General features: G+C 43.4%; 1 protein-coding gene across 1 annotated transcript in view; it reads left to right on the top strand.

Moving 5' to 3' along the window:
* Positions 1-12,511, top strand: part of neto1l (neuropilin (NRP) and tolloid (TLL)-like 1, like) — a gene marked incomplete at both ends in the record, with an annotated part of 121,707 nt that overhangs the window by 92,800 nt on the left and 16,396 nt on the right. The window contains 2 exons of the mRNA XM_080751965.1: positions 9,355-9,437; positions 9,627-9,772. Of these exons, the coding sequence (XP_080608091.1) occupies positions 9,355-9,437; positions 9,627-9,772 (229 nt within the window). The remainder of the gene's footprint in view (positions 1-9,354; positions 9,438-9,626; positions 9,773-12,511) is intronic.

Here is a 12,511-nt window from a genome sequence, read left to right as displayed (position 1 = left end):
GCTTGCGTGCGTGCGTGCGTGCAGGGCAGTACTGCTGATGCAGTGCTGCACTGTACACAGCGTGCCAGAACAGCAGTGTTATACCTTGGGCTCTAATTACGCTTTACTGCTCCAACACAGGAGGAGGAGGAGGAGTTGGACGGAGAGAAAGGGTGACAGTGTAGACAGTGAGGGAGGGAGAGGCAGATGAGGGAGGAATATACTGTATTGCACTGGTTCCCAAACACTGGGTCGGGACCCATTTGTCGGCCGCAGACACTTTTTTATGGGTCCCTTAATTTTTGGTTTCCTACGTACATTTCTTTTTTTTTTTATTGTTATTTATTTCAAAAATATTTCTGAAAAACATTCCCAAAAAAGGTAACATTTTCATGAATTAAATGAAACATTTCAGTAATTTCTTGAAGAAATAAAAGAAAAATCTAAGAAATTCCATAAATTGGAAAACAAATGTTTTAAGAAGTTGTGAAAATGGTGCCATGGCATTGGGCCGAAGGTTCATTAGTCTGAAGGTTCATTTGTCCAAATTTGTTAAGAATATTATGCCTAACTCTAACCCTTACCCTAACCCTAACCTCAGTAACCCTAACTAAATTCGGACTAATGAACCTTCGGACTTATGGGCAGTCCCCGTGAAAATAGACAATCTACAAGCTCACAACGTGGCGTGAAGCGACGCGTTATGAGCTAGTTTGGCTATTTCCGGTACTTGATACCACACTGATCTAAGCATAATCAAGTGAATGCTGGAGATGTGGCTTACAGCATGGATTTCTACACAGAGAGGGCAATTCTTTCAACATAAGATGCTGCATTCAAGTTCAGGAAAGTTTAGACAAGGCAATTCTCTTGAATGCTGCCTTCAGGTATGGCATGGAAAAACTGCATTCATGGTCTGGAAAGGGCATTTTTTACAGACAGATAAAAGGGCAAGGGCTCAAGCCCCCTCTGATTTCTATGTGTGACCTACAGTATAGGGTCGAAACTTGGGCATATTGTTTGTTAAGAATGTTACTGTGCGTTAATTTGAGGGTGGAAGTGATTTTCTTTGGTTAAAAAAACAAGTGTTGAATAGCTCTATTCTTATAGTACTCATTGCTATGTTTGTTCAGTAACTGGAGTCTCCATCTCTCTCCAGCTCTTTATTAAATAGAAAATGCATTTTCAGGTTGGGATACCAATCTTATCCAATCAGGATAGAGAACTGGATACAACTTTGCAACCCTCCTGAAAAAGAAATGTATGTTCATTAAAGAGCTGGAGCAATGGGGAGACTCCTGTTACTGAACAAACACTCCATAGCAATGATTACGCAGTCTCAGAATATGGTGTTTTAACCTTTTAACAAAAACATTGTTTCGTTTTAACCAAAAATATCACTTACCCTAACTACAGTAAGGGAGTGTTACCTTAACACTTCTTGCAGCCTGAGAGGACAGAAACAGAGATTAGGAGGAACAGGCAAAATGAGGAGAAGAGATATACCGGTATAGGAAATATGGCTGCTTAGGACTATCTTGTTTTATGGCAGTTTCTTGGCAGTGTAGGATATCCCAGAAGACACTCACTGTATTCCCAGTTATTTTCAAATGAAAAAGGTCTTTTCACATTTGTGGCTCGTCCTATGCGCAGAACTGAAAGCACTTTTGGAGAGGCCTCTAACATGTGAATCCAATTTGGGGTTGTTGGATTCTACTTTCATGATATATGACAGTTTTTGTAGAAAAAGAAATAGGCCTCTCCCGCAGATTTTGAAAAGCAATTACAGGCAAACAGATGGAACAGCAGATAAAGATGACAATATTTTTGACATACAGTATATAATAGCCAGGTTGCTATATACCATGGGTCTTCAACAGGGTGTTCGGGACGGCTCTAAACACTTTTACTTGAACCCTAGCATCCCTATTCTGGGGAAAACATTTGCCGAAAAATAGAATATTTACAAGCTACGGGCTTGTTTATTTTCGGTGAAGAAGTTTGAAAAAAAAGAGCAGACCAAGTACAGAGCCAAAGGTCAAGTTTACGTATTGAGTATTGAGGGTTTATTGCGACCGTAGGTCGCAGTTACTTGCACTCCTATACTATCCAAACCTCCACCGGCCGTCAGTCCGTCCCTCCGTCAGTCAGTCAGTCAGTCAGTCTGTCAGTCACACGTCACACTTTTGCCCTGCTCATATCTCCGCAACTGTTGCCCCGATCCATGCCAAATTTTGCACACACACTCCTTGCCTGCCAAACCACAACCTCCACCCATCAATTCTCACATGGCCCTCTTCTAGCACCACCATGAGGCAGATTCTTGCAAAACACATTTTTGGACACTGCTCCTACAATTTCTGCCCTAAAATCACACAAATCGGTACACAGTATGTCTACACTCATGTCATCAACATGGATCTGTCCCATATAGCGCCACCTTCAGGCCGATTTTTTTAAAACACATTTTTGGACACTCCTCCTAGAGATTTTGCCCTAAAATCACGCACATTTTGAAAAAAACATTTTGGCCTATTTGTAGAGATAATCTCCTGATTAGGGAGTCTTACTGGTGTGATTAAATGTCTGAAAATACACATTAACATGCATCAAACAAGATAATGTGTAACCAACCAAACAAACTAGTATAATATGAAAAGGTTTAATCTGCAACACAATTTATAAAATATATTGTGGGGTCTCTACTTCATCTCTGTCTCAGCTAAAGGTGACTCCACACCAAAGAGACTACAGGAGACTCTTTCTAACTTTTCACAGACTGCAAAGAACTGCAAGAAACTAAGCAATTTCTTTCCAGCCGACTGTAGTTACTGTACGCAGTTGTGCGCATTTCACACTGAGACATGAACGCTAGTATGGCGGTTTTGCCAGGTCTGCTCGTTATAAGCGACTTTGATCATGGTTTCCTATAATGGTGCTAGTTGTAGGTTGCTTTTCTTTGGCCTTGTTTCTGAAGTGTAGTAGCTTATTTGGCCTTGCTTTCAACGTTATTTTAGAAAATAGCTAATGTAATAGAGCTCAATAGGTGAAACTGGTCGCTTCTTTTGGGCTTGTTTCATAGACCTGGTCGCTTGTTTCACTCACAGAATCTGGCAACCGGAGGCGGAGATTTTTACTCTATGCAGTGTTTTCTGCTCTCACCAAAACAACACACAGCACTATTTACTAGCTTTGCTTTGGAGACGATTGGTATAGGAATTGATAGTTGAGATTGAGAATATGGTATTTAGTAAAAATGTGCGACGGGAAAATGTCTCTGGCTTGTTTAGGCTTGCATGGTTCTTCTGTAGCAGACTGCAGTAGCAAACTGTCCACTCTACAACCGCTCAATTCTACTGACGGCCAGGGGCGACTCAACTGGGAAAGTCCAGTCTTCCAGTTCTCCGTCGATACTGGCCGATAGCAGTCCCAACCCGCTGCCGAAAACCTGCCGATAAGATCCCTGTCGGCAGCCTGTCGGAAAACGACGCTTATCAACGCAAATGGCGGAAAATCTGTGCAGTTAAAAGTTGCCTTAACATCAGATAGTGTTTAAAATAAAATATTGGACCTTCATTGTGATTGTAACGAACACACAGTCAACTGTTTGCGTCCGTCAAGTCACGTCACACTTTTGGCCCCACTATATCTCTCTCTGCCACCGTTGCCCCTACCCATGCCAAACTTTGCACACACACTCCTTGGCTGGCAAACCACAACCTCCAGCCCTCATTTCCCACATGGCCCTCTTCTAGCGCCACCATCAGGCCGATTTTTTCAAAACACATTTTTGGACACTGCTCCTACAGATTTTGCCCTAAAATCACGCAAAGCGGTACACAGCATGTCTAAAGTCATGTCATCAACATGGATCTGTCTCATTTCCCATATTCCCTCCTGATTGGCTACGATTGCCTTCTAAAGTTTGTGTATGCGACCTGACGGTCGCTTATCTCCCGATTAGGGAGTCTTACTGGTAGCTATACTGCAGGAACGTGTTCTTGTCCAGCCATGCAGTGATGGATTCTGCATCATTATTGGGGTCTGCAGAATCAATGAGGAGGCGTCCTGCTTCGTAGTGGAGCCAATACTCCCGGCTCACACTGTCATGATTGTATCTACCTGATCCATTGCCTTGGTTTTGGGTTTTATGAGGCTATCTGCACACACATTTTTCACTGTCATTGGCTAGTTCATATATTTTGCCACTGGGGGTCCTACAATATGCATTTGTATGTTGAATTATCTCTTTTGCTCTGGAATTCACATTGTCCTTTCCTGGTACATATTAGATTTTCAAGGGGATGACAGTATGCACTTGTATTCACTTGGTCTTGATTGCATCAAACACTATAAACCTCACTCCCTGTTGTCTTGACACAACGCTGAGGAAGACCAATCAGGTTGAAACATGTCCGTTGCTCTGCCTGGGTGAGGCACAATAAAGGACATTCATTGAGTGCTGGCTGTTATCTTGTTTTCGGGATATTGTTGGGCAGTGCACTTTTATTAATTCAGATTGTTGCAGGCTTTCTGCTTTGCAGTGCTCTCTCTGGGGGCTCTGGGGAGCCACACATAACACCAAGAGCTGTTCTTCATTCATACTTTATTTGTGGAGACTGTATCAAGAATGTGCAGCACGTGGTGGCCCCCATCTATTGAGTTCAATGGACAGGTGACACCATCTTGTAAGGATGCAGAGACATACAGAAATATAAAATCAATACTGAACATACACACTTGAGAAAGATCACGTGCTAAATCCTATCTTCAGTGTCCTTTTCGTTGCAGAATGGCTTCAGAAGGGAAAAGCCTGGAGCAAACGGTCCATCTTAAAATGTTTTAATGGAGTTTAATAGGTACAGTGAGACTGATGTTTTGACACTACAGCAAGTGTCTTCTTCAAAGTCAAGAGTCTCTTGAAGAAGACACTTGAGTGTGTTTGTTTGTCTTCTGAAGAAGAAGACTTGCTGTTTTTATCCCACGATTTTCACCCAGTGCCAATTGCCTAAGCTTTAATCCTGGGCTCTGCTCTCCCTCTGCCACGCCTGGGGAGACAACGGACCTCGTGCTTCCTTCTACAGTATGCATGAGTAGTCCAAGTTGGTTCCTTTCACCTGACATTGGGGATTTCCCCGTTTTGGATGTAGTGTGTGGAAGGAACACTGTTCCATTCCTCTCCATCAGGCCAGGGGGAGAAATTATACAGACCAGGATTATTGCATGTTTTTGTGAGGGTATCTACCCTAGGAGACATGGGGAGAACACGCCCCCAGCTCCCACATCGTCCCCGGCGGAAATCGAACCCAGGACCTTCTCCAGACACCTGCTGTTGAAACGTCTAGCGGCACCTATTAAGAACATTTTACGGAATAGTTCACCCCCAAAATGACTTTTATCAATTCATCATTATCAATAATATTTTTTTTTCGAATTCCTAAGACAATAATTTGTAATAAATGTACCTCCATTGATGTATGGAGACACCATCCTGAATCAATGGGGGTAGAAAAAAAGTCATTTTGGGGGTGAACTATTCCTTTAAGCTTCAGCCTTAATACTTTCCTTTATATTATGTTCATGTCTGGTGTATTCAGTGCATGAACCTGTGACTCACATTCCTATAAGTCGGAACCATTTCTTCCTCTGTTCCCTTTGCTTCGTGAGGTCACTCAATGTGGATCTTTTTCTTTGTGAGAAAGAACACTGTCACTGGGGGCATTCAGAGAGCCCGGTCAAAGTCCTCTGAGTGTGGGTGACATTCAGAGACACTGCATGGAGGTGTTAAAGAAATGAGGGGGACATGTGGAGTGCAGAGGCGTCTCCTGACAAATCTCTCGGGGGGGCCAATTGTTGCTGTTGATGACGAGGTGCAGAGCTGCTCCTTACCTCTCTCGGGCCCTAAGCAAAACTTTGCTAATGGTTCCCTACCTGTCCCATGAGCCATGTACAGTAATGACTGAGAGTCATGGTGGTTGTTAGTTTGAGAGTCGCACAAGATGGGTACTGTATATGGGACCACCAGCCGCACAAGAACTAATTGATTGTTATAATTAGGTCCAGCAGTCCAGCAGTTATTTGTTTCCGCCAGTCAAAGCTCAAAGGGACACGCGTGAATGAAAGGGAAAATGCTGTGCAGTACAATGTAATTTATATGGTTTCATGCCATGACACCGTTTCCAACCTTTTGTCTTTATTTATTTTTTTATCACATATAATTATGTAATGGCAAAGTGTGAGTCAGCATTATTCTCTGATTAATTAATGTCAAACTACAGTACAACAATTGAACATATATTTATTTAGAATACAAAACTTGCATTTGCAGCATTCCTCTGTGCCTTGCGTCTGTCCTGCATTATTACTTTGGGATTTCTCAAACAATTCTTCATGGGGCTTCAGTAACTTTGCAGCAACAGCACATTGAAGGATGCGAAAAGTAGCCCTCATACAGAGATCACATCTGCACTTCTATTCCCTCGCGTGCTGTTATGCCAGCCAATAAATAGATTGGAGGAGGAGCGCGGCATTTCCATTATTACCTCCCCATTCCCCACTCTGGAGGAGGTTTGGTCGATAGTATGGCTGGAGCTCACAGATGATCATTTGGCTGTCCCATTATGCAAGAAAGCCACAGACACGCCCATACTGCCACAGACACGCCCATACTGTTTAAACCTCCCTTGACGGAGGCTGTAAATCTGGAGGATTCTCGCCGGGGCCGTCCAGAATGGCAGGCCTGTGAAGGACAAACCCCCAATCTGTTGTATGGGGAGTACCGATACAGGTTATGAATGGGAATGAGCAGCAGGAAAACATATTTATTCATAAAGCGCGGTTTGCGTCTGTCCTTGTAAACCTTGTATCTCCAATTGTTCAATTTTCTTTTAATCAAGCAGAAGCGTGTGCTTTTTTTTCACCCCAGACCCCTGCCAGATTATGTGTGTCTGGAACTGGTGCCCAACAAAACTAGCAAAAGTAATATATTACCATACATAAAAGAATAGAACGTAATATCTAGGGTGGTATGGACGTATGGCAGATCATGGCAGAGCCATAATTTCTGAGATACAATAATTGTAAAATAAATAACATAGTACTTACTCATATTGAAGTACTTATACCATACTGTATATAGAACACATGTGGCCTACCACCATTGAAGTGTCCTTGCATTGCATCTCATCTCCTTTGATTTCATTATCATAAAAGATACAGGATACAGGAACCCTTGCCCTTATACGACAGTCAGTCATTCCAACAGTTATGGAATATGACAACTTTCTTGTCGGGAAGATCATGGACACCTATTTTTAGACCACAAGAGAGGTGCCTGTCTTGTTGTCCGCACTGCCAATCCGTTTCGACTTTCGTCATGTTGCTGAGACTGCGCTGACATCGCAAGGTCCATTAGCGTGTGTGTGCTCCAATTTACAAGCATTAGTCTTTAAAGAGGTGGTGCCATAGTTTTGTACTTTTTCTGGTTTTCATGTGCCTCTGAGGTTGACAGTACTTCATTAGACCCCCTGGTGTGGTTGTTATGAGCAATTATGTATTCCCTTTGTATTTGGGGTTTCTTCCTGGAGGCTGACACCTTGTGGGTCAAAAGTGCCGATGAAGTACAGTGAATAAATGACATCATATAATCATCCCCTCCCCTTTTACCAAACACCCAACACTGTGGGTGTGGTTAACTTCAGCTGGGTCACCACCCACCTGACAACCAGGCATACTTAATGAACTGGAGGGTGTGGCCACATAAAAACAAATTTAAACTCTTTCTGTACACTTTTTTGGAAAAACTCTTCCTCCTAGTATAATCATAATATCTGATAATCATGTTTTAGGGGGGAAAAAATCATGGCACTGCATCTTTAAGCATTTTTGAGCATCACATTTCTCTGTCACGGTTTGGGAGCTGTCCACTCATTAACTGCAAGGATGGTGAGCGCCGCCATGCGCAGTCGACTAGAACCGGTGCTGTGATTGGGCGAGCTAGGGCCTGATGAACGACTGGCAGGGCACAGACAGGGGTGTTGCACCAAATTCTGGGCCCTGGGTACTATAGCTATTGAAAAATAGCAGATATACAAGCGCACAGCGAAAAATCGTGAAAGTTTGAGCAAGTCTTTGAATATTGCAAATCCTTCTAAGACTTTTTGAAAAACCTATGTTTATGTCAGTGGTGCTCAAACTTTTTCATGTGAAGGACCCCCAAAATTATATATATTTGGCCACGGACCCCATCTCAAAATATTTAGTTCCAGGGACCCCCCCCCCCCCCCCCCCCCCCCAGAAGCAAAATTTGAGTTACAAATGTTCGCTTAAGAAATACATATATTCAAAGATTTGCACACAATTTCACGACTTTTCAAAAATAGCAGATATACAAGCTTGCAGCGCGCTTGTGAGCTTGTATATCTGCTATTTTTCAATAGCTAAAGTATAAAAGTATAAAATAATGAAGGCCCCTCCACCTTGGGCCCTTGTAACTCAGTCCCACTCCCCCCCCCCTTGTGACGCCCCTGCAGTGCATGAGGCAGGGCCAGTCAGGAGGTGTTAGTGTTGAGCCGCTTTTCGAGTAGCTCATTGCTGTAAAACGGCTCATTATGGGAAGTTAGGTGGATATAGTGGCAAACACTTCCTCGGTATCACAGTTTAAAAGCTTAATGATGTTTTAATGAGAGGGAAATTCATTTCCAAATGGGACGTTTATTTTATTTTATTTTTTAATGAAAGGATTGCTGTAAAATGTAGTCATCATTTCAACGGAAATCTCTATAGCATGTATAGTTACATGCAGTGGCGGCGGGGAGGCCCCCGCAACCCCCGCAAGGCGGGGGGGCCCCCAGCAGAGGGGGTCCCCAAAAAAAAAAAAAAAAAATTAACTTAATGTGCAACATTGTTTTCTCACTCAACAATAAACAAGCCAGCATAAAGTTTAAGTGTATAGAGGGTATTTGCACATTTCTAAAGTGTCAATTGACTTTTTCATACCTCTAAAATGACAAATTAAACATTGGCCAAATTGTCAAATATTAGAGGCAGAAATTGTGAAAATAGCCGATCTACATGCGTCACAACACCTCGAGCATGTAGATCTTAGTGCTCGTAGGGTGAGGTGGGGGGGGGGGGTGGGGGGGGTCCCCTGTTAAAATATGAATATTTTGGGTGTTGTGGCCTGAAAAGGTTGAGAACCACTGTGCTACTGTATCAGGAGAATGAGCAAAGACTTAATTTATTCATTCATTAAAATCTCTCTCTCTCTCATTTCCCCTGTCCCTCTTACAGTCTATTCTTCATGTTACACCGTTACTGTTCAATTATTTTAAATTAAATTATGTTGAAACCACTCTCTACCTTTTCTCTTTGCAGATCTACCTTCGTTTCCTTGACTATGAGATGGCGAATTCGAACGAGTGCAAGCGCAACTTCGTTGCTGTTTATGATGGCGGCAGGTGTGTCTTTTGACATTTAAGAGCACTTTGATCTTGATTAGGGCCATTTGAGGTTGTACATCTATTTTCCATGTTAATGGATAATAAAATATGCATTATCCTCATCCTCTCTATTTTCTCTCCCTTCCATTGTTTATGCTCGCCTCTCTCTCTGTTCCTGTCCTCTCTTTTGTTCTCTTTTCATCTCAGTTCGGTAGAGGACCTGAAAAACAAGTTCTGCTCCACGGTGGCCAACGACATCATGTTGGTTTCCACGCTGGGTGTCATCCGCATGTGGGCTGACGAGGCGAGCCGCAAGACCCGCTTTCGCATCCTTTTCACAACCTACCAAGAACGTAAGGCCCTTTTCACCTCCTGACAACAATGTAAAGCCCTTTATTGCCTCCAAACAAGAACATATGGTCCTTTTCATCATAAGGCCCTTTTCACCACTTAACAAGAACATAAGGCCCTTTTCAGCACTGCACCAGAACATACTGTAAGGCCCCTTTCACCTCCTAACAAGAACATAAGGCACTACCCGAACAAGCAGACACACAAAAGGTCAAGTGTCATTTGAACTTGCACAATATTAGTTCAGTCTGCACCCCTAGAGAAGCACAAGAATTGAGGAAGGCATTCTGACTTAGGTAGTAAATGGTAAATGGTGCATTTATATAGCGCTTTTATCCAAAGCGCTTTACAATGTGCATTACATTCACCCATTCACACACCGGTGGCGGTGGAAACCATGCAAGGCACCAACCAGCTCACCGGGAGCAACTTGGGGTTCAGTGTCTTGCCCAAGGACACTTCGACATGTAGACAGGAGAAGCTGGGATTTGAACCGCTGACCCATGGAGCATTGGCCAACCCACTCTACCTCCTGAGCTACAGCCACCCCTAGGTAGTGATTGCTCCACTCCTACACACTGACGTGCCCAGCCATGAAGCTGTTTATTTCTATATGACCCTCCTAGCCAAAGGTTACCGACTGGCTACATTAACATTGTTTTGTCTAGCGAGTGCATCAGACCGCCGTTCTCGGCCATCCTATCATAGCCAAAAATGAAAATAGTCCAAGATTTGAGTGGCCTTTTTAGTGCTGACCGTTAAAAGGGGATGAAATTACAGTAGGGTTATAAGCAGCCAAGTTTATGGTGTGGAATATCGGACGCTGTCCTCTGGAAAATGTGCGGTCAGAGCTCCTTATTTAATTTTACGACCGTTTAAAACTGCTTCCAGCAAGCGAGACAGTTGCTTTTGCCATTACAAAGAATATCACCTCTAGGTTGGGCAGTATTTGTGCAAGCATTAGCCAGGCTAGCTGTGTGATACCCGACAGTGGTGGTGGGTTTTACTTGGACTATCAAACTCCACAATGTAACTTCTTTCCCTCGACAGGAAAGTAAACTCCAAGGTCTCACTGGAGATTCATATCGTCTCTGTCAGGCGGAAACCTTTAGTCACAAGCTTGTTAATATTTATAAAACCCACAGACAGACTTAACCACTTATTTTGGGCAAGTCATTATAGATTAGACATTTTCATGCAGAAGTTGTTAAAAGAAATCAGCTCTAAGACATGAATCTGTTTTCCACTGCTTTTGTGTGACACTGTCATATCACAAAGCAGGCACGTGCACACATAGACATCAAAGGGGGCTTGAGCCCCCGCCCTTTTATCCGTCTGTAAAAAAAGTTCCCCCTCCAGACCATGAATGCAGTTTTTACTATGGTGAAAGAAATGCAAATGCCCTCTTTCCATGCCATACCTGAAGGCGACATGGACATTTTCCTTGTCCAAACTCTCCAGAACTTGAATGCAGCATATTATGTTGAAATAATTGCACTCTCTGTGTAGAAATCCATGCCGTATACGCCACATCTCCAGTATTCACTTGATTATGCTTAGTTCGTTGTGGTTTCAAGCACCGAAAATAGCCGACCTCCAAGCTGACAGCGTGTCGCACTGCGACGCGTTGTGAGCTTGGAGGTCTGCTATTTTCGATATTTTCATCAAAAGGCCCTTTTAGAAATGTCAGCACCTGCCTCTCTAGCATTCTCTGCGCGTCCCTGTCACAAAGTATAAATTCGGGCATTGCGGTTTCTGCCCGACGGCGGCTAATAGACTACATAGTTATTTCCCCCAACAACTCCGTACACTTCATAGCTCCAGATATCAAAGGGAATAGTGTCTAGTGTGTGAGGGAGAGAGACAAAATCAAAATGAGAGATACATACATTCTTAATCCCCCTCGCTCTTTCATTCATCGAGATCTCATTGATGGAGGACCGAGGCTTGCACAAGGCACTCTTTGTACCACTATGAATGGAGTGGAGGTTGAGAGTAAAATGAAATCTATTAACCTAATAACTACGTTATTATGTAGTACTATGTAGTAACACGTTATCAACAGATTTCCTGCCAGGATTCAGGGCGTTTTTCACCAACCTTTGAAAAATCGCTGAATATTCTGCTTCACTCCGATCCGATCACGGGAGAATTCAAAAGACGCCCGCGGGTAGAATCTGGGAATATTCCTTGTCTACTCGCGACTGCCCATTTGAAAGATACAGGTTGCCGCAATCAGCATGTGCCCAGCCCCTCTCCACATACTGTACATACCCCGCCAGGATGCGTGGAAGCTGTTTGACAGTCATTGTCAAAAGATTAACAAGATCAATTGTAAATTTGGTGGAAAAATACATTATTCACGTATCTGCAACAAGCGGTAGCATTTGTCGTGCTGCCGATGGGTCTTCTTAAGCTGGCCGCACACTAGCCGATAATCGGGCTATTTAATTACCCCCCCGACAATCGGGCTTCCTCCGACTGAAACGTGCCCGACTATCGGGCATGAACGTCGTCTAGCGTGAGGTCTCACAGATCCACTCGGAGCCCAGCCGAGTGGCTCGGAGGACGATCGGGGGTTGCCCGACTCTTTTCAAACATGTTTGATATTTTCCTGGATCAGTACTGGTCTGGAAGACTGGAATAGCAGCAGGGGACTGATTGAAAATAGGTATATAGACGCAAGTCTCTGAGCATACATATCTGAGTGACAGAGCTACCGGTATCTCTTTTTCTCTCTA

Source organism: Nannobrachium achirus (genome assembly GCF_963921795.1).
Source record: "Nannobrachium achirus genome assembly, chromosome: 21".
Lineage (NCBI taxonomy): Eukaryota > Metazoa > Chordata > Actinopteri > Myctophiformes > Myctophidae > Nannobrachium > Nannobrachium achirus.
This window is presented reverse-complemented; position numbering and strand designations above follow the sequence as displayed.